We start from the raw sequence: 23,134 nt of genomic DNA on the forward strand, positions 1-23,134 counted from the left end.
TGTAGATATGTGGTAGTGGTGGAGGAGGGGCCTGAGGGCACACGGTGTGTGTAGATATGTGGTAGTGGTGGAGGAGGGGCCTGAGGGCACCACGGTGTGTTGTAGATATGTGGTAGTGGTGGAGGAGGGGCCTGAGGGGCACACGGTGTTGTTGTAGATATGTGGTAGTGGTGGAGGAGGGGCCTGAGGGCACACGGTGTGTTGTAGATATGTGGGTAGTGGTGGAGGAGGGGCCTGAGGGCACACGGTCTGTTGTAGATATGTGGTAGTGGTGGAGGAGGGGCCTGAGGGCACACGGTTGTGTTGTAGATATGTGTAGTGGTGGAGGAGGGGCCTGAGGGCACACGGTCTGTTGTAGATATGTGGTAGTGGTGGAGGAGGGGCCTGAGGGCACACGGTGTGTTGTAGATATGTGGTAGTGGTGGAGGAGGGGCCTGAGGGCACACGTGTGTTGTAGATATGTGGTAGTGGTGGAGGAGGGGCCTGAGGGCACACGGTGTGTGTAGATATGTGGAGGGGCCTCCACCACTGCCCTGTCTTGGCAGCAGCTAATCGGGATCCATAATAAACCCCAGGAAGAGTAGCTGCTGTCTTGGCAGGAACTAATGGGGATCCATAATAAACCCCAGGAAGAGTAGCTGCTGTCTTGGCAGGAACTAATGGGGATCCATAATGAACCCCAGGAAGAGTAGCTGCTGTCTTGGCCCCAGCTAATGGGGATCCATAATAAACCCCAGGAAGAGTAGCTGCTGTCTTGGCAGGAACTAATGGGGATCCATAATAAACCCCAGGAAGAGTAGCTGCTGCCTTGGCAGCAGCTAATGGGGATCCATAATAAACCCCAGGAAGAGTAGCTGCTGTCTTGGCAGCAGCTAATGGGGATCCATAATGAACACCAGGAAGAGTAGCTGCTGTCTTGGCAGGAACTAATGGGGATCCATAATGAATACAAATACAAAGGTCAGTCAATACAGAACATGTGTAGTCGCAAAAACCCATCGAACGCTATGATGAAACTGTCTCTCACGAGGACCGCCCCAGAAATGAAGACCCAGAGTGACCTCTGCTGCAAAGGATAAGTTCATTAGAGTTACCAGCCTCAGAAATTGCAGCCCAACTGAACCACTTCACAGAGTCCATGTAACAGACACTCAACAGATCTCAACATCAGTTGTTCAGAGGAGACTGTGTAAATTGCTACAAAGAAACCACTACTAAAGGACACCAATAAGAAGAAGAGACTTGCTTGGGCCAAGAAATAAGGGGCAATGGGCATTAGGCCGGTCAAAAATTGTCCTTTGGTCTGGAGTCCAAATCGGATATTTTTGGTTCCAACCGCTGTGTCTTTGTGAGACGCGGTGTGGATGAACAGATGATCTCCGCATGTGTATTTCCCACCGTGAAGCATGGAGGAGGAGGTGTTATGGTGTGGGGGTGCTTTGCTGGTGACACTGTCTGTGATTATTTAGAATTCAAGGCACATTTAACCAGCATGGCTACCACAGCATGCTGCAGCGATACGCCAATCCATCTGGTTTGGGCTATCATTTGTTTTTCAACAGGATAATGACCCAACACCTCCAGTCTATGTAAGGGCTATTTGACCAAGAAGGAGAGTGATGGAGGGCTGCATCATCAGATGACCAGGCCTCCACAATCCCCCATCCTTAACCAAATTGAGATGGTTTTGAATTTGTCGGACTGCAGAGTGAAGGAAAAGTGTCGGACTGCAGAGTGAAGGAAAAGCAGCCAACAAGTGCTCAGCATATGTGGGAACTCCTTCAAGACTGTTGGAAAAGCATTCCAGGTGAAGCTGGTTAAGAGAATGCCAAGCGTGTGCAAAGCTGTCATCAAGGCAAAAGGGTGCCTATTTGAAAATTCTCAAATATACAATATATTTTGATTCGTTTAACACTTTTTTTGGTTACCACATGATTCCGTGTTATTTCATAGTTTTGATGTCTTCACAAATATTTCTACAAAGTAGAAAGTCGTAAAAAAATTATGAAAAACCCTTGAATGAGTAGGTGTTGTAAAACATGTGACCTGATAGTGCTACGTCTTCCAGAGGCGTATTCGACTGGAACGCTGGAGGCCTGCAGATGCTAAACGTGGTTATGTTAGTTAACGTGACAATAACCGTCTGACAGAAATGTCATGACCGCCACAGCCCTAGTAACAGCCCCTAGTAACAGCCCCTAGTAACAGACATATTATCCCTGACCACCACAGCCCTAGTAACAGCCCTAGTAACAGCCCCTAGTAACAGCCCCTAGTAACAGACATATTATCCCTGACCACCACAGCCCTAGTAACAGCCCTAGTAACAGCCCCTAGTAACAGCCCTAGTAACAGCACCTAGTAACAGACATATTATCCCTGACCACCACAGCCCTAGTAACAGACATATTATCCCTGACTACCACAGCCCTAGTAACAGCACCTAGTAACAGACATATTATCCCTGACCACCACAGCCCTAGTAACAGACATATTAGCCCTGACTACCACAGCCCTAGTAACAGACATATTATCCCTGACCACCACAGCCCTAGTAACAGACATATTATCCCTGACTACCACAGCCCTAGTAACAGACATATTATCCCTGACTACCACAGCCCTAGTAACAGCCCCTAGTAACAGCCCCTAGTAACAGCACCTAGTAACAGACATATTATCCCTGACCACCACAGCCCTAGTAACAGACATATTAGCCCTGACTACCACAGCCCTAGTAACAGACATATTATCCCTGACTACCACAGCCCTAGTAACAGACATATTATCCCTGACTACCACAGCCCTAGTAACAGACATATTATCCCTGACTACCACAGCCCTAGTAACAGACATATTATCCCTGACTATCCCTGACTACCACAGCCCTAGTAACAGACATATTATCCCTGACTACCACAGCCCTAGTAACAGACATATTATCCCTGACTACCACAGCCCTAGTAACAGACATATTATCCCTGACTATCCCTGACTACCACAGCCCTAGTAACAGACATATTATCCCTGACTACCACAGCCCTAGTAACAGACATATTATCCCTGACCACCACAGCCCTAGTAACAGACATATTATCCCTGACCACCACAGCCCTAGTAACAGACATATTATCCCTGACTACCACAGCCCTAGTAACAGCCCCTAGTAACAGACATATTATCCCTGACCGCCACAGCCCTAGTAACATACATATTATCCCTGACTATCCCTGACTACCACAGCCCTAGTAACAGACATATTATCCCTGACTATCCCTGACTACCACAGCCCTAGTAACAGACATATTATCCCTGACTATCCCTGACTACCACAGCCCTAGTAACAGACATATTATCCCTGACTATCCCTGACTACCACAGCCCTAGTAACAGCCGCTAGTAACAGACATATTATCCCTGACCACCACAGCCCTAGTAACAGACATATTATCCCTGACTATCCCTGACTACCACAGCCCTAGTAACAGCCCCTAGTAACAGACATATTATCCCTGACCACCACAGCCCTAGTAACAGACATATTATCCCTGACCACCACAGCCCTAGTAACAGACATATTATCCCTGACCACCACAGCCCTAGTAACAGACATATTATCCCTGACCGCCACAGCCCTAGTAACAGACATATTATCCCTGACCACCACAGCCCTAGTAACAGACATATTATCCCTGACTACCACAGCCCTAGTAACAGACATATTATCCCTGACCACCACAGCCCTAGTAACAGACATATTATCCCTGACCGCCACAGCCCTAGTAACAGAGATATTATCCCTGACTACCACAACCCTAGTAACAGACATATTATCTGGATTTCTGTAGCTAGAACAAACCAATCTTTTTTGTCGCCCTTTTTGCCTTGTAAAAGGCAGTCAATTAGTTTTGTCTTTTTTACCTTTATTTAACTAGGCAAGTCTTATTAACAATGACGGCCTAGGAACAGTGGGTTAACTGTTCAGGGGCAGAACGACAGATTTGTATCTTGTCAGCTCGGGATTTGAACTTGCAACCTTCCGGTTACTAGTCCAACACTCTAACCACTAGGCTACCTGCCGTCCCTACACTCTAACCACTAGGCTACCTGCCGTCCCTACACTCTAACCACTAGGCTACCTGCCATCCCTATACTCTAACCACTAGGCTACCTGCCGTCCCTACACTCTAACCACTAGGCTACCTGCCGTCCCTACACTCTAACCACTAGGCTACCTGCCGGCCCTACACTCTAACCACTAGGCTACCTGCCGTCCCTACACTCTAACCACTAGGCTACCTGCCGGCCCTACACTCTAACCACTAGGCTACCTGCTGCCTCTACACTCTAACCACTAGGCTACCTGCCGTCCATTTACTCTAACCACTAGGCTACCTGCCGCCCCTACACTCTAACCACTAGGCTACCTGCCGGCCCTACACTCTAACCACTAGGCTACCTGCCGTCCCTACACTCTAACCACTAGGCTACCTGCCGTCCCTACACTCTAACCACTAGGCTACCTACCGGCCCTACACTCTAACCACTAGGCTACCTGCCGTCCCTACACTCTAACCACTAGGCTACCTGCCGGCCCTACACTCTAACCACTAGGCTACCACATGAGTAACGCTGCTCAGTCTGACGTAGGGAATCTGGCTCTTCAGTGCCCGGTGTTCTGTTTTAATATTCAGGCTAGTTGGTTAGTTAGTCTAGCAGATGGGAAGGTCCTAAATTCTCTCTGTTGTTCTGTCTGTTACAAGCAGCTACCCCCTGCATCAAAGCCATCAGCCCTAGTGAAGGATGGACCACGGGAGGAGCCACAGTCATCATCATAGGAGATAACTTCTTTGACGGTCTCCAAGTCGTGTTCGGGACGATGCTTGTGTGGAGTGAGGTAAGAAGCCTTTGAAATGGGTCTTTATTTCCAGACTCGGTGTTCTCATGTATACGTCAGAATACACTGTTGTATTTCAGAGCAATTAGCATAGAAAAAAAACCAACATAGATTTGAATTGTGTGTAGGGGGGAAAAAAGGATAAATGTTAGCATGTACCACACAGCAGTTTGTGTTAATGGAATCTGACACTTTACACAGCTTTTTCTTATACTGTTTGCACCCTGTATAGCTGATCAAGCAGTCTGAAGCACGCGAGCTAATAGCAGTCTGAAGCACGCGAGCTATCCCCATTAAAGTGATGACAGGAGTAGATCAGAACCTAGACAAACAGGAACAGGAACAGGAACAGGAACAGGAACAGGAACAGGAACAGGAACAGGAACAGGAACAGGAACAGGAACAGGAACAGGAACAGGAACAGGAACAGGAACAGGAACAGGAACAGGAACAGGAAGAGCATGGAAAACAGGAGGAAAATATGGGAATCCGATTGAAACCAAGGAACCTCTCAGGAACGGGGAAAAAGAAAACCGTGAGGTCTCGCAAAAAAACAATGGAACAATTAAGAGGGTCTGAGATATAACAAGAGTGAATTAACACTGTGAGGGAGGGGGCAGGGGGGAGTTGGGGGGAGGGGGGGAGGGGGGATATGGACATATGAAGGCATTTTTGTGAACCACGGCCCTCTGGCCCTTCCTGTGAGAACAACCCCAAACCCCAAAACCCAGTGCCCAGAACATTTACTGACTAAAGAAAAAAACAAAGAGACAACCCAGAAAACCCAGAAAACCCAGAAAACCTAAAGCTGAGCCGTTCCTTCAGGGCAGTGTGTGTGTGTGTGTGTGTGTGTGTGTGTGTGTGTGTGTGTGTGTGTGTGTGTGTGTGTGTGTGTGTGTGTGTGTGTGTGTGTGTGTGCAGCCTTGATACCCCAGCTAGATGACAGGCTAATTTAGACTCATTGCTGTAATTGACTGGAGCTGGCAAGCGTCACTCCACCAGCCGGAGTAGAGCCCCGCAGTCAGACAGGCATCACCCAGCACTTCACGCTGTTCACTCAACCACTTCTGTTTGGTTCACTCATTGATTCCCTACAGCTGATTACACCCCACGCCATCAGAGTGCAGACCCCACCCAGGCACATCCCAGGAGTCGTGGAAGTCACTCTCTCCTACAAGTCCAAGCAGTTCTGCAAAGGAGCTCCTGGACGATTTGTCTACACTGGTAAGACAACTACACCGGCTACTACTGTGTCTTGTTGCTCCTTTTATGAACCCTCACCCCCTCTCTCTGTCTCTCTGTCTCTTTGTCTCTCTGTCTCTCTGTCTCTCTCTGTTTCTCTGTCTCTCCCTGTCGCTCTCTGTCTCTTTGTCTCTCTGTCTCTCTCTCTCTCTCTGTCTGTCTCTGTCTCGTTCTCTCTCTCTGTTGTTCCTCCTTCATTACATTGTTACTTTCCATTTTCCTCTCCTCCCCCTCTTCTCTTGTCTCTCTCACTCTTTCTCTCCCTTTCTGTCTCTTCATGCTCTGCTAAGAGCTGTGGAGTGGTGGCCCACCCAGCTGTAACAATGACACCCAGCTCTGCTCTCCGGGCTGTAAAACGTGTGAGAGTTGCCTGGTTAGAGGTGATTCGAGGGGGCCTCTCTCTCAATTTCAATTCAATTTTTCAATTCAAGGGCTTTATTGGCATGGGAAACATGTGTTAACATTGCCAAAGCAAGTGAGGTAGACAACATACAAAGTGAATATATAAAGTGAAAAACAACATAAATGAACAGTAAACATTACACATACATAAGTTTCAAAACAGTAAAGACATTACAAATGTCATATTATATATATATATATACAGTGTTCTAACAATGTACAAATGGCTAAAGGACACAAGATAAAATAAATAAGCATAAATATGGGTTGTATTTACAATGGTGTTTGTTCTTCACTGGTTGCCCTTTTCTCGTGGCAACAGGTCACAAATCTTGCTGCTGTGATGGCACACTGTGGAATTTCACCCAGTAGATATGGGAGTTTTTCAAAATTGGATTTGTTTTCGAATTCTTTGTGGATCTGTGTAATCTGAGGGAAATATGTCTCTCTAATATGGTCATACATTGGGCAGGAGGTTAGGAAGTGCAGCTCAGTTTCCACCTCATTTTGTGGGCAGTGAGCACATAGCCTGTCTTCTCTTGAGAGCCAAGTCTGCCTACGGCGGCCTTTCTCAATAGCAAGGCTATGCTCACTGAGTCTGTACATAGTCAAGGCTTTCCTTAATTTTGGGTCAGTCACAGTGGTCAGGTATTCTGCCGCTGTGTACTCTCTGTGTAGGGCCAAATAGCATTCTAGTTTGCTCTGTTTTTTTGTTAATTCTTTCCAATGTGTTAAGTAGTTATCTTTTTGTTTTCTCATGATTTGGTTGGGTCTAATTGTGCTGCTGTCCTGGGGCTCTGTAGTGTGTGTTTGTGTTTGTGAACAGAGCCCCAGGACCAGCTTGCTTAGGGGACTCTTCTCCAGGTTCATCTCTCTGTAGGTGATGGCTTTGTTATGGAAGGTTTGTGAATCGCTTCCTTTTAGGTGGTTGTAGAATTTAACAGCTCTTTTCTGGATTTTGATAATTAGTGGGAATCGGCCTAATTCTGCTCTGCATGCATTATTTGGTGTTCTACGTTGTACACGGAGGATATTTTTGCAGAATTCTGCGTGCAGAGTCTCAATTTGGTGTTTGTCCCATTTTGTGAAGTCTTGGTTGGTGAGCGGACCCCAGACCTCACAACCATAAAGGGCAATGGGCTCTATGACTGATTCAAGTATTTTTAGCCAGATCCTAATTGGTATGTTGAAATTTATGTTTCTTTTGATGGCATAGAATGCCCTTCTTGCCTTGTCTCTCTCTCTCTCTCTCTCTCTCTCTGTGTCTGTCTGTCTCTCTGTCTCTCTGTCTCTCTGTCTCTCTGTCTGTCTGTCTCTCTGTCTCTCTCTCTCTCTCTCTCTCTCTCTCTATTTCTCTCTATTACCTTTTTGTTTTCTCATGATTTGGTTGGGTCTAATTGTGCTGCTGTCCTGGGGCTCTGTGGGGGGGGGGGTGTTTGTGTTTGTGAACAGAGCCCCAGGACCAGCTTGCTTAGGGGACTCTTCTCCAGACTCATCTCTCTGTAGGTGATGGCTTTGTTATGGAAGGTTTGGGAATCGCTTCCTTTTAGGTGGTTGTAGAATTTAACGTCTCTTTTCTGGATTTTGATCATTTGTGGGTATCGGCCTAATTCTGTTCTGCTTGCATTATTTGGTGTTTTACGTTGAACTTTGGTCTTACTGAGATTTACTGTCAGGGCCCAGGTCTGGCAGAATCTGTGCAGAAGATCTAGGTGCTGCTGTAGGCCCTCCTTGGTTGGTGACAACTCTCTCTCTCTCTCCTCTCTCTCTCTCTCCGTCTCTCTCTCTCTCTCTCTCTCTCTCTCTCTCTCTCTCTCTGTCTCTCTCTCTGTCTCTCTCTCGTCTCTCTCTCTCTCTGTCTCTCTCTCTGTCTCTCTCTCTCTCTCTCTCTCTCTCTCTCTCTCTCTCTCTCTCTCTCTCCTCTCTCTCTCTCTCTCTCTCTCTCTCTCTCTCTCTGCTGTAATCCTAGTCCCTGTCCCATCTAGGGAGGCAGCTGCCAAGCCCTGTTAATCTCAAACCATCACAACACCTCACACGACTCATCTCATGTCTCACTGTGGCCATGCTTTTTCCAAAGACGGACAATTAAAACAACTGTGCAGAGAGACACATGTTGCAATGCAGAGGTAGTGTATGTGTGTATATGTACACATGTGCGTGCCTGCATGTGTGTGTGTATGTGTGTGTGTGTGTGCTTTCAGTCCTGGCTACGTGTGTGGGTGTGTGTTTATGTGTGGTGTGATAGTGTTTAGTAGTAGGGGTCACAATCTGGGACTGTCTGGGAGCCAGAGGCTGGTGAAGGGTAATCTATGGTCTGTAGCAGTTAGGGTATGTGTGTGTGTGTGTGTGTGTGTGTGTGTGTGTGTGTGTGTGTGTGGTGTGTGTGTGTGTGTGTGTGTTGTGTGTGTGTGTGTGTGTGTGTGTGTGTGTGTGTGTGTGTGTGTGTGTGTGTGTGTGTGTGTGTGTTCGGGACAGAGTAGTGGAGGAGTGGAGTGATGAGGGACAACAGGTCAACGTCTGTCTGACCTGGAAGCTTCTGTCTGATCCCAAATTGACGAGGACGAGGAGATAATCACCAGGAATTACTCTCACTCCTTGAAACCTGATCCAGGACCAGCTAGGGCTCTGGGCTTTGGTTAAAAGTAGTGCACTATATAGGAGTAGGGTGCAAAATGGGAAGCATCCTAACATTTAACCCCCGCTGCAGGAATGGAGCAGAGACCAAGAAGACAGCTGGATCATGAAATAACAGTGTAGAGCTGTGAAGAGAGACATATATACATTAAGACATGAATGTTTCTATTACAGTCATATTATATACATTAAGACATGAATGGTTCTAGTAGAGTTATTTAGAGGTCTATACAGTATGCTGTTGTAGTCTAAAGATTACAAACACTAAGGTTGGAGTCATTAAAACTACACAAATTTCTTGTTAACAAATTATAGTTTTGGCAAGTTGGTTAGGACATCTACTTTGTTCATGACACAAGTCGTTTTTCCAACAATTGTTTACAGACAGTTTATTTCACTTATAATTCACTGTATCACAATTCCAGTGGGTCAGAAGTTTACATACACTAAGTTGACTGTGCCTTTAAACAGCTTGGAAAATTCCAGAAAATGATGTCATGGCTTTAGAAGCTTCTGATAGGCTAATTGACATAATTTGAGTCAATTGGAGGTGTACCTGTGGATGTATTTCAAGGCCTCTTTGCTTGACATCATGGGAAAATCACAAGAAATCAGACAAGACCTCAGAAAAAAAAAAATTGTAGACCTCCAAAAGTCTGGTTGATCCTTGGGAGCAATTTCCAAATGCCTGAAGGTATCACGTTTATCTGTACAAACAACAGTACGCAAGTATAAACACCATGGGACCACGCAGCCATCATACTGCTCAGGAAGGAGAAATGTTCTGTCTCCTAGAGATGAACGTACTTTTGTGGTAAAAGTGCAAATCAATCCCAAAACAACAGCAAAGGACCTTGTGAAGATGCTGGAGGAAACAGGTACAAAAGTATCTATATCCACAGTAAATCAAGTCCTATATCGACATAACCTGAAAGGCCGCCTCAGCAAGGAAGAAGCTACTGCTCCAAAACCGCCATACAAAAGCCAGACTACGGTTTGCAACTGCACATGGGACAAAGATCGTACTTTTGGAGAAATGTTCTCTGGTCTGATGAAACAAAAATAGAACTGTTTGGCAATAATGACCATCGTTATGTTTGGAGGAAAAAGAGGGAGGCTTGCAAGCTGAAGAACACCATCCCAACCATGAACCACAGGGGTGGCAGCATCATGATGTGGGGGGTGCTTTGCTGCAGGAGGGACTGGTGCACTTCACAAAATAGATGCCATCATTAGGTAGGAAAATGATGTGGATATATTGGAGCAACATCTCAAGACATCAGCCAGGAAGTTAAAGCTTGGTCACAAATGGGTCTTCCAAATCGACAATGACCCCAAGCATACTTCCAAAGTTGTGTCAAAATGGCTTAAGGACAACGAAGTCAAGGTATTGGAGTGGCCATCACAGAGCCCTGACCTCAATCCTTTAGAAAATGTGGGCAGAGCTGAAAAGGCGCATGCCAGCAAGGAGGCCTACAAACCTGACTCAGTTACACCAGCTCTGTCAGGAGGAAGGAGGCCTACAAACCTGACTCAGTTACACCAGCTCTGTCAGGAGGAATGGGGCCTACAAACCTGACGCAGTTACACCAGCTCTGTCAGGAGGAATGGGGCCTACAAACCTGACGCAGTTACACCAGCTCTGTCAGGAGGAATGGGGCCTACAAACCTGACTCACTTACACCAGCTCTGTCAGGAGGAATGGGGCCTACAAACCTGACTCAGTTACACCAGTTCTGTCAGGAGGAAGGAGGCCTACAAACCTGACTCAGTTACAACCAGCTCTGTCAGGAGGAAGGAGGCCTACAAACCTGACTCAGTTACACCAGCTCTGTCAGGAGGAAGGAGGCCTACAAACCTGATGCAGTTACACCAGCTCTGTCAGGAGGAAGGAGGCCTACAAACCTGACGCAGTTACACCAGCTCTGTCAGGAGGAAGGAGGCCTACAAACCTGACTCAGTTACACCAGCTCTGTCAGGAGGAAGGAGGCCTACAAACCTGACGCAGTTACACCAGCTCTGTCAGGAGGAAGGAGGCCTACAAACCTGACGCAGTTACACCAGCTCTGTCAGGAGGAAGGAGGCCTACAAACCTGACTCAGTTACACCAGCTCTGTCAGGAGGAAGGAGGCCTACAAACCTGACGCAGTTACACCAGCTCTGTCAGGTGGAATGGGATAGAATTCACCCAACTTATTGTCCGAAGCTTGTGTAAGGCTCCCTGAAATATTTGACCTAAGTTAAACAATTTAAAGACAATGCTACCAAATACTAATTGAGTGCATGTAAACTTCTGACCCACTGGGAATGTGATGAAAGTAATAAAAGCTGAAATAAATCATTCTCTCTACAATTATTCTGACATTTCACATTCTGAAAATAAAGTGGTGATCCTAACTGACCTAAGACAGGAATTTTTTACTAGGATTAAATGTCAGGAATTGTGAAAAACTGAGTTTAAATGTACTTGGCTAACGTGTATGTAAACTTTCCGACTTCAACTGTATTAACACATAAATAGTTCTAGTACAGTCATATTATATACATTAAGACATGAATGGTGCGAATTCAGACCCATCTAAAAAGGTCCATATTTAGAGCGGGAAGGGAGTGTTAGTCAGACTAGAGAGGACTACAATGGGAACTACCACCAGACTAAAGGGGACTACAATGGGAACTATCATCAGACTAAAGGGGACTACAATGGGAACTATCGTCAGACTAAAGGGGACTACAATGGGAACTATCATCAGACTAAAGGGGACTACAATGGGAACTATCGCCAGACTAAAGGAGACTACAATGGGAACTATCGTCAGACTAAAGGGGACTACAATGGGAACTATCATCAGACTAAAGGGGACTACAATGGGAACTATCATCAGACTAAAGGGGACTACAATGGGAACTACCGTCAGACTAGAGGAGACTACAATGGGAACTATCGTCAGACTAAAGGGGACTACAATGGGAACTACCGTCAGACTAAAGGAGACTACAATGGGAACTACCGTCAGACTAGAGGGGACTACAATGGGAACTATCGTCAGACTAAAGGAGACTACAATGGGAACTATCATCAGACTAAAGGGGACTACAATGGAGACATCACCAGACTAGAGGAGACTACAATGGGAACTCTCACCAGACTAAAGGAGACTACAATGGGAACTATCATCAGACTAAAGGGGACTACAATGGAGACATCACCAGACTAGAGGAGACTACAATGGGAACTATCGTCAGACTAAAGGAGACTACAATGGGAACTATCGTCAGACTAAAGGGGACTACAATGGGAACTCTCACCAGACTAAAGGAGACTACAATGGGAACTCTCACCAGACTAAAGGAGACTACAATGGGAACTCTCGTCAGACTAAGGGGACTACAATGGGAACTCTCACCAGACTAAAGGGGACTACAATGGGAACTCTCATCAGACTAAAGGAGACTACAATGGAGACATCATCAGACTAAAGGGGACTACATTGGAGACATCACCAGACTAAAGGAGACTACAATGGAGACATCACCAGACTAAAGGAGACTACAATGGGAACTACCGTCAGACCAAAGGAGACTACAATGGGAACTCTCATCAGACTAAAGGAGACTACAATGGAGACATAACCAGACTAAAGGAGACTACAATGGAGACATCACCAGACTAAAGGAGACTACAATGGGAACTCTCATCAGACTAAAGGAGACTACAATGGGAACTACCGTCAGACTAAAGGGGACTACAATGGGAACTCTCATCAGACTAAAGGAGACTACAATGGAGACATCACCAGACTAAAGGAGACTACAATGGGAACTCTCATCAGACTAAAGGAGACTACAATGGAGACATCACCAGACTAAAGGAGACTACAATGGGAACTCTCATCAGACTAAAGGAGACTACAATGGAGACATCATCAGACTAAAGGAGACTACAATGGGAACTACCATCAGACTAAAGGGGACTACAATGGGAACTCTCATCAGACTAAAGGAGACTACAATGGAGACATCATCAGACTAAAGGAGACTACAATGGGAACTCTCATCAGACTAAAGGAGACTACAATGGGAACTATCGTCAGACTAAAGGAGACTACAATGGGAACTACCATCAGACTAAAGGGGACTACAATGGGAACTCTCATCAGACTAAAGGAGACTACAATGGAGACATCATCAGACTAAAGGAGACTACAATGGGAACTATCGTCAGACTAAAGGAGACTACAATGGGAGACATCACCAGACTAAAGGGGACTACAATGGGAACTCTCATCAGACGGGAGCTGATGAGAGAACTTCTCTCCTTGTCAATAATTAGACAGCATTACTCTGAGGTGTTTTGAGTAACCCAGTGTTTTTTTGATCAATTCATAGATTTTGTTTTAATGCAGTATATTTAATAACTGTTGTTGAAATATGATAATGCAATGCTTTAATTTGCTATTTTGTCTTTGACCAATACTAATGAGGTATATTTTTGTTCTAATTTCTACACTTTAATAGTCATCCCATAAAAGCCTTGGAATTATTCAATTCTTACCTTTTTCTTTCTCATTTGTGTAAAGCACTATTGATTGGAAACAAATATGAGCACATTTTACCATAGTAGTTAACTCTGAAACATCCTTTTTTGAACTTGATGTCTAAAGAGGTCTCTGTAGTTTAAGCGGGAGGAGGGAATGGTATATTTGGAAAAGTAAATGTATCTAATTGAATGGCTGTCTAGATATTTAACCAAAACATTGTTTGGAGGAAATGAGTGTTAACATTCCTCCCAGCATGATTCTAGAATCGGAACAGCTCATTTAGAATTTAGAAGGTTCACATGGAACCCCCTTCCTCCTTTTAAGTGACACACCCACTCACTAGGAATGAAAGGAATTATCTCAAATGATGGGGAGTCGACATTGGCTCCCTAGTGAGAGCGTACTGTAGAGGTTCAGTATGGCGTGTTCATGTGGACCACGTTCCCCGTTTGTGAACAGATGTGAGCAGAGCAGGGAAGATGTTCTCATCTGCTGTAGACCCTGTATTGAAGAGAGGGAGACTTAAAAAGACATTACTCAACTGTGACTCAATGAGGCCTCATGTTTCTACTAGAAAAGTCCCGGTACGTTACGGGATCAATGAAACTGATCAGCTCACTATATAGTAAAGAGAAGTATCCACCCTCAACCCTCCACGTTCTCTACACTACCCGTGGCAGGCACTTAAAAATGGCCCGTTCTTGGCTAGCATCCACCTTCACAAGGGCTAGCATCCACCTTCAAAACAGCTAGCATCCACCTTCAAAACAGCTAGCATCCAACTTCACAACGGCTAGCATCCACCTTCACAAGGGCTAGCATCCACCTTCAAAACAGCTAGCATCCACCTTCACCACGGCTAGCACCCACCTTCACAACGGCTAGCATCCCCCTTCAGAACGGCTAGCATCCACCTTCACAATGGCTAGCATCCACCTTCACAACGGCTAGCATCCACCTTCACAACGGCTAGCATCTACCCTCACCACGGCTAGCATCCACCTTCACACCGGCTAGCATCCACCTTCACAACGGCTAGCATCCACCTTCACCACGGCTAGCATCCACCTTCACAACGGCTAGCATCTACCTTCACCACGGCTAGCATCCACCTTCACAACGGCTAGCATCTACCCTCACCACGGCTAGCATCCACCTTCACAATGGCTAGCATCCACCTTCACAACGGCCAGCATCAACCTTCACAACGGCTAGCATCCACCTTCACAACGGCTAGCATCTACCCTCACCACGGCTAGAATCTACCTTCACAACGGCTAGCATCCACCTTCACAACGGCTAGCATCCACCTTCACAACGGCTAGCATCCACCTTCACAGCGGCTAGCATCCACCTTCACAATGCAAACTACACAATTCACCAACCAGCCTTGAAACCAAAGTGTTATGCATCACAACACAGAGGTGTTTTACAGGCCTGTGGTGTTCATTGAGATGTGTCTGTAGTGTCAACAGCATCGGTGAGTCTGCTGGTTTATTAAAGAGAGAGTCGATCATTATTTTCCATCATAGCCAACACAAAACGGGCTGTCTCAGAGGTCCATCGCTCTTTAAAACCAATGACTTCGTCTTCGTATTCGAAGCTGAAAATGTGCCTCCTTTATTTGCCTCCCACACTGCCTCTCTCTCTCTCTCTGTCTCTCTCCTTCTCTCTCTCTCTCTCTCTTCTCTCTCTCTCTCTCTCATCTCTTCTCTCCATCTCTCTCACTCTCTCTCTCTCGTCACTCTCTCTCTCTCTCTGCTGTCTCTTCTCTCTCTCTCTCTCTCTTCTCTGTCTCTCTCTCTCTCTGTCTCTCTCTCTCTCTCTCGTCTCCACTCTCTCTCTCTCTGTCTCTCTGTCGCTCTCTCTCTCTCTCTCTCTTCTCCTCTCACTCTCTCTCTCTCTGTCTCTCTCTCTCTCTTCCTTCTCTCTCTCTCTCCTTCTCTCTCTCTCTCCTCTCTCTCTCTCTCTCTCCTTCTCTCTCTCTCTCTCTCCTTCTCTCCTCTCTCTCCTTCTCTCTCTCTCTCTCTCTCTCTCTCTCTCTCTCTCTCTCTCTCTCTCTCTCTCTCTCTTTCCCCTCTCTCTCTCTCTCTCTCTCCCCTCTCTCCCTCTCAGTGCCTCGCCAGCGTTGCACTGCTTGGGGTCAAGTGGTGTTAGATTTAAAGCGTCGGTTAAATGTTACATGTTGACCGGTGGCAGCAGGGCAGGAATAATGAGGACACACAGAGGAAGTATCCGGAAGGCTGACTCTGAATGGGGGTTGGACATACATACAAACTGTAAGGGGTGTACGGGTCTAATGGTTTGTGTAACTCTGGTGGTTAAAGGGGCCTTTATCTGACGCTTTCCCCATTGTGTTTCGTTCTGTGTGAGCCTTGCTGTTAGTGTAGCTGGGGCCTGAACAACCTTCTACACTAGTACCTCGTCTACTTGTTACCTCGTACGCTGTACATTTGCAACCAGGTATGCTGTACATTTGCAACCAGGTACGCGGTACATTTGTAACCTTGTATGCTGTACATTTGCAACCAGGTATGCTGTACATTTGTAACCTCGTACGCTGTACATTTGCAACCAGGTATTGCTGTACATTTGTAACCTCGTACGCTGTACACCTGTTTACCTTATCCACTATCATGTCTATTCCAGGCTCCAGCCTTGTGGCCTACTTCCTCCCCAATAGAATATGGTGCAGCTGTGTATCAGTCCTGTTCCTACTTCCTCCCCAATAGAAAATGGTGCAGCTGTTTATCAGTCCTGTTCCTACTTCCTCCCCAATAGAAAATGGTGCAAGCTGTTTATCAGTCCTGTTCCTACTTCCTCCCCAATAGAAATGGTGCAGCTGTTTATCAGTCCTGTTCCTACTTCCTCCCAATAGAAAATGGTGCAGCTGTTTATCAGTCCTGTTCCTACTTCCTCCCCAATAGAAAATGGTGCAGCTGTGTATCAGTCCTGTTCCTCTTCTCCTCTGTCCAATAGAAAATGGTGCAGCTGTGTATCAGTCCTGTTCCTCTTCTCCTCTGTCCAATAGAAAATGGTGCAGCTGTGTATCAGTCCTGTTCCTCTTCTCCTCTGTCCAATAGAAAATGGTGCAGCTGTGTATCAGTCCTGTTCCTCTTCTCCTCTGTCCAATAGAAAATGGTGCAGCTGTGTATCAGTCCTGTTCCTCTTCTCCTCTTTGAAGAGCCTCTTTGTTCTGTGTTTTTGTTGTTGTTGTTGTGCTTTAACCTTGTTTTTGTTCCTTGTTTTCCGCCGCGTCTTTTGTTTACCCACAAGGCCGTTTGTGGCGGGTGTCTGATACCTGTATCGGTTATCCATTGATCAGGCCTGGCAGCAGGAACAGGCTTGTCAGGAGGATCCCAGAGAAATCAAAGAGCGTCCTTCCATGTTTTGTCTTCCTGCCAATACTCCCCGACTGTAATAAGTCATCCAGCGCTGAGCAGACACTTTCTAACAGGAGCTTCCAGGTGTTATGTTTTAGACCCTTCTATTGGACAGAGGAACTTGTTTCTTACTCACTTTGTTGTCCTATCGGCATGTTAGTAAGCTGCTCTGATGAGTTCAGCTAAAAATAAACAAATAAGAAATGATTATTATTATTATTCGCCTAAAAATGTTGGCAGCCACTTTTAATTTTTGTTTATAATACCTTAAATTTGTAGATAAGACAGAGGATATTCTCTTGTTGTGCGGGAGTGAGAAAGAAAGAAGGAAAGAGAGAGAGAGAGAGAGACAGAGAGAGAGACGGAGAGAGAGACGGAGAGAGAGACAGAGAGAGAGACAGAGAGAGAGACAGAGAGAGACAGAGAGAGACAGAGAGAGACGAGAGAGAGAGAGAGAGAGAGAGGAAGAGAGAGAGACACAGAGAAGAGACAGAGAGAGAGACAGAGGAGAGACAGAGAAGAGACAGAGAGAGACGAGAGAGAGACAGAGAGAGAGAGAGAGAGAGAGAGAGAGAGAGGGAGAGAGAGAGAGACAGAGAGAGACAGAGAGAGAGACAGAGAGAGAGAGACAGAGAGAGAGAGAGACAGAGAGAGAGAGAGACAGAGAGATGAGAGAGACAGAGAGAGAGAGAGACAGGAGAGAGAGAGAGAGAGAGAGACAGAGAGAGTGATGAATCACAGAGCAGGAGGAGGGAGATAGAGGAGAAAGAGGTATGGACATGTGGTTGAGAGGTAGTAGAGTCTTTATCATGGCTGCTGCCTCCCGAACACCCTTTATAACCCCTGAACTATGACAGGCTTCAGGAATAAACCTCAGCATGGCCTCTAATTGCATCAAAGCTATTGCTTTCTATTTAGGCATGGAGGCACGATCACTGACAGCCTGCATGGCCTTTCTGCCTCGCTGTAGGCCAGGGGAGTGAATAAAGTCCGTGCCGACTGGGCTATCATACCGCCAGCACTATCTGTCCTAATCAGTGACACCCATTTACCAGAATTGCTTAAAATGAACTATATCTCATACAGAAATGGTACATTTACAGACCGCCGTTCATCACAGGGAAATTGTGGTTGCCGGTAAACCTTTCCTTTACTTACCAATGGGGACGGTGAGACGTGCAGCAAAATGAGGAAGAAATAAAAGAAAAAAGATTTGCTGTCACACATTTATCAGGGAAGGAGGAACATTATTTGTTAATTTCCCAACGCGGCCCCTGACAGAGTGCTTCATCTTGTGGTCCCGCGTTGATCACCATGGTCCTTTCTGTTAGGAGGACAAGTCAAACACATTTATTTATTTATATATTTATATATATATATTGTTGCAGCTGTTTCTCTCTAACAAGATCCATTTGTCTATCAGTGTACGACACCTCTCTCCATCTCTCCGTTCCTCCATACCTTCCTTTTCCACCCCAGAAGAATTACACCAACCACTGGGCTCTGTTGTTCTGTTACTCTCTGTGGATTTGGGTTCTTCAGGACGGTAAGAGACTGGGATCTAGCATTGGCCAGAGGAGGGTTGATAAATCACAAAGTTTTCTTGTCAAGGTGAATCTATCGACTTCACTGCATCAAAAAAAAAAAACGGAGGAAATGTAGAAGAGAGGAGACAGACATTCATCATCCCAGAAAAGGACAAAGGGGTCATCTCACCGCTTCACTCAATAAAAGAAGACTGGAGATGTGAAGTGTTCCGGGTCTTATCTAGCCTCCCTATTGGTCTTATCCAGCCTCCCTATTGGTCTTATCCAGCCTCCCTATTGGTCTTATCCAGCCTCTCTATTGGTCTTATCCAGCCTCTCTATTGGTCTTATCCAGCCTCCCTATTGGTCTTATCCAGCCTCCCTATTGGTCTTATCCAGCCTCCCTATTGGTCTTGTCCATCCTCTCTATTGGACACAGGTCCAGGCCTCTCTATTGGTCTTATCCAGCCTCCCTATTGGTCTTATCCAGCCTCCCTATTGGTCTTGTCCATCCTCTCTATTGGACACAGGTCCAGGCCTCCCTATTGGTCTTATCCTGCCTCCCTATTGGTCTTATCCATCCTCTCTATTGGACACAGGTCCAGGCCTCTCTATTGGTCTTATCCAGCCTCCCTATTGGACTTATCCAGCTTCCCTATTGGACAGAGTTCCAGACCTCTCTATTGGACACAGGTCCAGGCCTCCCTATTGGACACAGGTCCAGGACTCTCTATTGGACACAGGTCCATGACTCTCTATTGGACACAGGTCCAGGACTCTCTATTGGACACAGGTCCAGGACTCTCTACTGGACACAGGTCCAGGCCTCTCTATTGGACACAGGTCCAGGACTCTCTATTGGACACAGGTCCAGGCCTCTCTATTGGACACAGGTCCAGGACTCTCTATTGGACACAGGTCCAGGACTCTCTATTGGACACAGGTCCAGGACTCTCTATTGGACACAGGTCCAGGACTCTCTATTGGACACAGGTCCAGGACTCTCTATTGGACTTATCCAGGACTCTCTATTGGACACAGGTCCAGGACTCTCTATTGGACTTATCCAGGACTCTCTATTGGACACAGGTCCAGGACTCTCTATTGGACACAGGTCCAGGCCTTTCTATTGGACACAGGTCCAGGACTCTCTATTGGACGTAGGTCCAGGCCTCTCTATTAGACACAGGTCCAGAACTCTCTATTGGACACAGGTCCAGGCCTCCCTATTGGACACAGGTCCAGGACTCTCTATTGAACACAGGTCCAGGCCTCCCTATTAGACACAGGTCCAGGCCTCCCTATTGGACACAGGTCCAGGACTCTCTATTGGACACAGGTCCAGGACTCTCTATTGGACACATGTCCAGGCCTCCCTATTGGACACACGTCCAGGCCTCCCTATTAGACACAGGTCCAGGCCTCCCTATTGGACACAGGTCCAGGACTCTCTATTGGACGTAGGTCCAAAGTAGTACACTATATATTGAATAGTGTATCCAGAATCTCCAGGTCTTTAGCAGCACTGTGGCACCAGAACCAGACTTCCTCTGCCATGTTCATTTAAAATCCATTATCAGCAGGTCTGGGTTTCCCTTCCTGTCTTGTTGTAATGTCCCTCATACCATTTCCTAAGGATTTATCCTGAAACCCTTTTCTAATTCTATTTATTAGTCACTCTCTCATTTATTATTATTTTTTTTTTTCTCCTCAATTTTTGTGATATCTATTTGGTAGTTACAGTCTTATCTCAACACTGCAACTTTGCTACGGACTTGGGAGAGGCGAAGGTCGAGAACCTTGCGTCCTCCGAAACATCACCCTTACAAGCTATACTGCTTCTCGACACACTGCTCGCTTATCCAATGTGTCGGAGGAAACACCGTACAGCTGGCGACCGGAGTCAGCCTGCAGGCGCCTGGCCCGCCGCAAGGAGCCGCTAGAGCACGACGGGACAAGGAAATCCATGCCCGGTGCAAACCCTCCCCTAACCCGGACGACGCTGAGCCAATTGTGCGCTGCCTCATGGGTCTCCCGGTCACGGCCGGCTGTGACACAGCCTGAGATCGAACCTGGGTCTGTAGTGACGCCTCAAACACTGCAATGCCCTTCTGCTCAACTCGGGAGGCCGCTCTCTCTTTTAAAGCTGTGATAACAGGCATCGTTTCTGTTAACTTAGATATTTTGAAGTAGTAAGATCACAACACATGGTTCCTTACAAACCCTGCTCCCAAACAACAAAGCCTGCTCCCAAACAACAAAGCCTGCTCCCAAACAACAAAGCCTGTTCCCAAACAACAAACCCTGCTCCCAAACTACAAAGGTGAGGTGAGGTGGGAGTAGAGGGAGGGGTAGGATAGGAGCTGAGGTGAGGTGGGAGTAGAGGGAGGGGTAGGGTGGGAGGTTAGGTGAGGTGAGGTGGGAGTAGAAGGAGGGGTAGGATAGGAGGTGAGGTGAGGTGGGAGTAGAGGGAGGTGAGGTGAGAGTAAAGGGAGATGAGGTGAGGTGAGAGTAGAGGGAGGTGAGGTGAGAGTAGAGGGAGGTGAGGTGGGAGTAGAGGGAGGTGAGGTGAGAGTAGAGGGAGGTGAGGTGGGAGTAGAGGGAGGTGAGGTGAGGTGGGAGTAGAGGGAGGTAAGGTGAGGTGGGAGTAGAGGGAGGTGAGGTGAGGTGAGAGTAGAGGGAGGTGAGGTGTGGTGGGAGTAGAGGGAGGTGAGGTGGGAGTAGAGGGAGGTGAGGTGGGAGTAGAGGGAGGTGAGGTGGGAGTAGAGGGAGGTGAGGTGGGAGTAGAGGGAGGTGAGGTGAGAGTAGAGGGAGGTGAGGTGGGAGTAGAGGGGGGTGAGGTGAGGTGAGAGTAGAGGGAGGTGAGGTGAGCTGAGAGTAGAGGGAGGTGAGGTGGAAGTGAAGGGAGGTAGGGTGAGAGTAGAGGGAGGTGAGGTGGGAGTAGAGGGAGGTGAGGTGGGAGTAGAGGGGGGTGAGGTGGGAGTAGAGGTAGGTGAGGTGGGAGTAGAGGGAGGTGAGGTGAGAGTAGAGGGAGGTGAGGTGGAAGTGAAGGGAGGTGAGATGGGAGTAGAGGGAGGTGAGATGGGAGTAGAGGGAGGTGAGGTGGGAAGTAGAGGGAGGTGAGGTGGGAAGTAGAGGGAGGTGACGTGGGAGTAGAGGGAGGTGAGGTGGGAGTAGAGGGAGGTGAGGTGAGCTGAGAGTAGAGGGAGGTGAGGTGGAAGTGAAGGGAGGTAGGGTGAGAGTAGAGGGAGGTGAGGTGGGAGTAGAGGGAGGTGAGGTGGGAGTAGAGGGGGGTGAGGTGGGAGTAGAGGTAGGTGAGGTGGGAGTAGAGGGAGGTGAGGTGGAAGTGAAGGGAGGTGAGTTGGGAGTAGAGGGAGGTGAGATGGCAGTAGAGGGAGGTGAGGTGGGAGTAGAGGGAGGTGAGGTGGGAGTAGAGGGAGGTGAGGTGGGAGTAGAGGGAGGTGAGGTGGGAGTAGGGAGGTGAGGTGAGAGTAGGAGGTGAGAGTAGAGGGAGGTGAGGTGGAGAGAGGAGGTAGGGTGGGAGTAGAAAGGGAGGTGAGGTGGGAGTAGAGGGAGATGAGGTGAGATAGAAGTAGCCGGAGGTGAGGTGGGAGTGAGGTGAGGTGGGAGTAGAGGGAGGGTGAGGTGGAGTAGAGGGAGGTGAGGTGGAGTAGAGGGAGGTGAGGTGAGAGTAGAGGGAGGTGAGGTGGGAGTAGAGGGAGGTGAGGTGGGAGTAGAGGGAGGTGAGGGAGGTGAGGTGGGAGTAGAGGGAGGTGAGGTGGGAGTAGAGGGAGGTGAGGTGGGAGTAGAGGGAGGTGAGGTGAGAATAGAAGTAGCGGGAGGTGAGGTGGGAGTGGATGGAGGGGTAGGGTGGGAGGTGAGGTGAGGTGGGAGTAGAGGGAGGTGAGGTGGGAGTAGAGGGAGGTGAGGTGGGAGTAGAGGGAGGTGAGGTGGGAGAAGAGGGAGGTGAGGTGGGAGTAGAGGGAGGTGAGGTGGGAGTAGAGGGAGGTGAGGTGGGAGTAGAGGGAGGTGAGGTGGGAGTAGAGGGAGGTGAGGTGAGAGTAGATGGAGGGGTAGGGTGGGAGGTAAGGTGAGGTAGAAGTAGAGGGAGTTGAGGTGGGAGTAGAGGGAGGTGAGGTGAGGTGGAAGTAGTGGGAGGTGAGGTGGGAGTAGAGGGAGGTGAGGTGGAAGTAGAGGGAGGTGAGGGACAGAAGGGTTACAAGGGAGCGATACTCTTCCTCTCCTAATTAGTCTGAGAACATAACACCCTCTCCTCTCTGTCAGGGAGAGGTGCTCTTGTAAAGGGGAAATTTCATTTCATTGTTTGATGGCATGTAATTATACGGTGACTTGTGAAATCCAAGGCTGTAATTGAAACAAGTGGCAGCAATTGAGGCATGATCTCTCGCCATTTCCCCTTTCCCTCCCTCTCTCTCTCTCCTCTCTCTCTCTCTCTCTCTCTCTCCTCTCTCATCTCTCTCTCTCCTCTCTCTCTCTCTCCCATTTCCC

The 23,134-nt window shown here is 47.5% G+C and overlaps 1 protein-coding gene across 3 annotated transcripts in view; it reads left to right on the forward strand.

The window, feature by feature from the left end:
* Positions 1-23,134, forward strand: part of LOC109885680 (transcription factor COE3) — an 88,393-nt gene that overhangs the window by 23,420 nt on the left and 41,839 nt on the right. For 2 of the 3 annotated variants that reach the window (XM_031813138.1, XM_031813136.1), the window contains exons 2-3: positions 4,764-4,897; positions 5,995-6,121. In XM_031813138.1, the coding sequence (XP_031668998.1) occupies positions 4,764-4,897; positions 5,995-6,121 (261 nt within the window). The remainder of the gene's footprint in view (positions 1-4,763; positions 4,898-5,994; positions 6,122-23,134) is intronic. The other variant, XM_031813137.1, reaches the window with a different exon arrangement.

Source organism: Oncorhynchus kisutch, unplaced genomic scaffold (assembly GCF_002021735.2).
Source record: "Oncorhynchus kisutch isolate 150728-3 unplaced genomic scaffold, Okis_V2 Okis04b-Okis11a_hom, whole genome shotgun sequence".
Taxonomy (NCBI): domain Eukaryota; kingdom Metazoa; phylum Chordata; class Actinopteri; order Salmoniformes; family Salmonidae; genus Oncorhynchus; species Oncorhynchus kisutch.